This window comes from Frankliniella occidentalis, unplaced genomic scaffold, assembly GCF_000697945.3.
Source record: "Frankliniella occidentalis isolate FOCC.00 unplaced genomic scaffold, Focc_3.1 Scaffold74, whole genome shotgun sequence".
NCBI lineage: Eukaryota > Metazoa > Arthropoda > Insecta > Thysanoptera > Thripidae > Frankliniella > Frankliniella occidentalis.
In genome coordinates this window covers 1144633-1147404 of record NW_026267204.1, presented here as the reverse complement: position 1 = coordinate 1147404, position 2772 = coordinate 1144633, and the positions used below count along the sequence as shown (strand labels likewise).

General features: G+C 38.2%; 1 protein-coding gene across 1 annotated transcript in view; it reads right to left on the bottom strand.

The window, feature by feature from the left end:
- Positions 1–131: 131 nt before the first annotated feature.
- LOC113202587 (pre-mRNA-splicing factor ATP-dependent RNA helicase DHX16) overlaps positions 132–2772 on the bottom strand; it is a gene marked incomplete in the record, with an annotated part of 4442 nt that continues 1801 nt past the window's right edge. The window contains 7 exon segments of the mRNA XM_052268662.1: positions 132–427; positions 532–708; positions 794–1118; positions 1198–1547; positions 1634–2061; positions 2152–2327; positions 2417–2532. Of these exon segments, the coding sequence (XP_052124622.1) occupies positions 290–427; positions 532–708; positions 794–1118; positions 1198–1547; positions 1634–2061; positions 2152–2327; positions 2417–2532 (1710 nt within the window).

Sequence of the window (2772 nt, the reverse complement as noted above, 5' to 3'; positions counted from 1 at the left end):
GGAGGGGCCAGGGAATGACAACTCACAACTGTAGACTGTACGGCTACGGCACTTACAGTACTCACAGTACAGACATTACATTCACCCATCGCCTTGGTAGGTTAATAGGTTCAAATACAAAAAAAAAGAGATTCAAGATGTTAATTCTCTTTTTTTATTTTTGCTCAAGCAAAGCTCGTAGCAAATTTTCCTAGTTGAATAAGATTCTTTTGAAAACGCCGACATGCTCACTTTGATTTTGTTTTTAAAAATAAGAGACTATCACAGTTGAATTTGGGCACAAGTAGGCTCAATTTACTACACCAAGTTCAGCTTTTGCCTTCCCAAGGAGTTTTGGCATCTTCTTATTTGTAGAATCTTCAAGTTCTTTTGCCTTATAATAATGAGGAGCAACCTCCAAAAGCCATTTGCTTTCAATTTCAATCACCTAGTTAGGGAAAAACAGTTTCAGAAAATGTTAGTATTAAAAAATGAATAAAGAAACAAAATGCTGAATGTGAATGCCATAAAGACAAGATGATGCAAACATACCTGACGCATGAACTCCTTAGTGGTGAAAACAAGTTCATGATAAAGCACCCATCTGGGCAGATCCTCAAAGAGCATACTGTTAGGATGGACCATTACAGTTTGATTATGCTTTACAGTCTTATACTGTCCTCCCTTGGACAGACGTGCAATGTGATAAAAATAGCCAGCTGTGATAGCCTACAAATAAAAGAAAAAAACTTAAGTCTTGCTGCATGTACCAAATCATTTTTAACTCAATTTGATTTTAAATTATTGAAAATACCTTTCTTATGGGAACAGTATCACCATCAGTAGAAACCATATCCATTTCGACTCTTTCCATGAGACCCACCAACTGTTCTCTAACATCTCTGGCTCTTTTCATTGATCTGTACTGGATAAAATTTTCATAGCACCACTGTGTACTAAACTCTGTATCAGCCCACTGTTTATACACATTGTGCAGCACTAAATGATCTCCACCAGGACAATTGAAATTTTTTCTTGCAGTATCAGCATGGATTATCTTATCCTTGGGACGATAGAATATCGCTCCATTTACAGACAACATGGCACAAATTGTGACTATATCATCAGAGCATTTGTACCTATAAAAATTGAAAGTGTAATGAAAGAGAGAAACTATGTTATAGTAGAGTAATGCAGTGCATGAAATTGAACACTTACTTTTCAGAGGCTAGAATCATCTTTGCCATCATAGGATCTACAGGGAACTCAGCCATTCGCCTTCCTAGCTTGGTAAGCTCACCATGATGATTCAGTGCCCCCAGGGCATACAGTTGTTCCAGAGCTAAAACCAGTGTCTCGTGTGGTGGTGGATCCAAAAAGTCAAAATGTACCAAGTCATTGATACCAAGTGCCTTCAGCATCAGCACTGCATTGCCGAGGTTGATCCGTTGGATTTCTGGGACAGTATTATCCTCGAGCTCATGCTTGAAAGCCCAAGCAGTGTATAACCTAAAGCACTTCCCAGCTGCAACCCTCCCAGCTCGACCTGCCCTTTGGTTAGCAGATGCCTAAAGAAAAGACATAGATTAAGTACTGAAACTCTTAAACTTAATTGCAGAGATAATGTTGATTTCTGCATTCAAATTTATTCTACCTTTGAAATTGGAACAACTATCAATGATTCCATGCCTGTCCTTGAGTTGAAATTGTTTTGCTTACAAAAACCAGGGTCTATGACATATATGATATTATCAATGGTAAGAGATGTTTCAGCAATATTTGTTGCCAAAACCACTTTGCGAGCCCCAGGAGGTGTTGGCTCAAATATTTTTGCTTGCATTTCAGATGGAAGATTTGAATACACAGGAAGGATTAATAGTTCTTTAAGTTTAGATCCAAGTCGTTTCACTCTCTCCTGAAGTATTTCTTGACAAGTTTCAATTTCTTCCTGACCAGTAAGGAAAACAAGAATGTCACCCAATGGCTGTGTTGCATGTATTTGAAGAATTGACACAGTTGCAGCATCAATGTAATCTGCTTCAGGTGCTTTTGTATAATATATATCAACAGGGAAGCGACGACCTGTAAAACAGAAACGGACACAATATAGGATTTACTATCCTTCTGCCAAAATATAGGTAGTTATGTGAAAGAATATTGAGATAATTCTACCAGGAATTCTAAAAATTGGAGCATTGTCAAAAAATGTAGAGAACTTCTCAGCATCCAGAGTAGCACTTGATATAAGAAGTTTTAGATCTGGCCTGAACCGAGCAATATCTTTGACTAGGCCAAATAAAATGTCAGTGTGAAGTGTGCGCTCATGAGCTTCGTCAATAATCATAACACTGAAAAGTTGAGAAAATCACATGAAAAAAATGTCTACAGAACTATTTTAAAAAGTAGAAATAATACAGTTATGATAAAACTTTATTACCTGTAGCCTTGAAGGTCAGGCTCAGAGAGGAATTCCCTGTGTAGTGTACCATCAGTCATATATTTGATAATGGTACGTTCTGAAGTGCAATCTTCAAATCTGATACTGTAACCAACCTTTTGAAAAAAAAAAAGAAAGTTTAGTCAGGAAAGAATCCTACTTTTTGAGAATTACACAGCACATCACTATACTAAAACACTGGAAAAAACTTACCTCATTACGGAGCGGGAGGCTGGCGACGCGTCCGACTTGGAGGGGAGCAGAGGACAAGGACGAGGGACAATGTTTGCACAAGTTTTTAATGCGAGTCGCGACGGAGGGGCCAGGGAATGACAACTCACAACTGTAGACTGTAC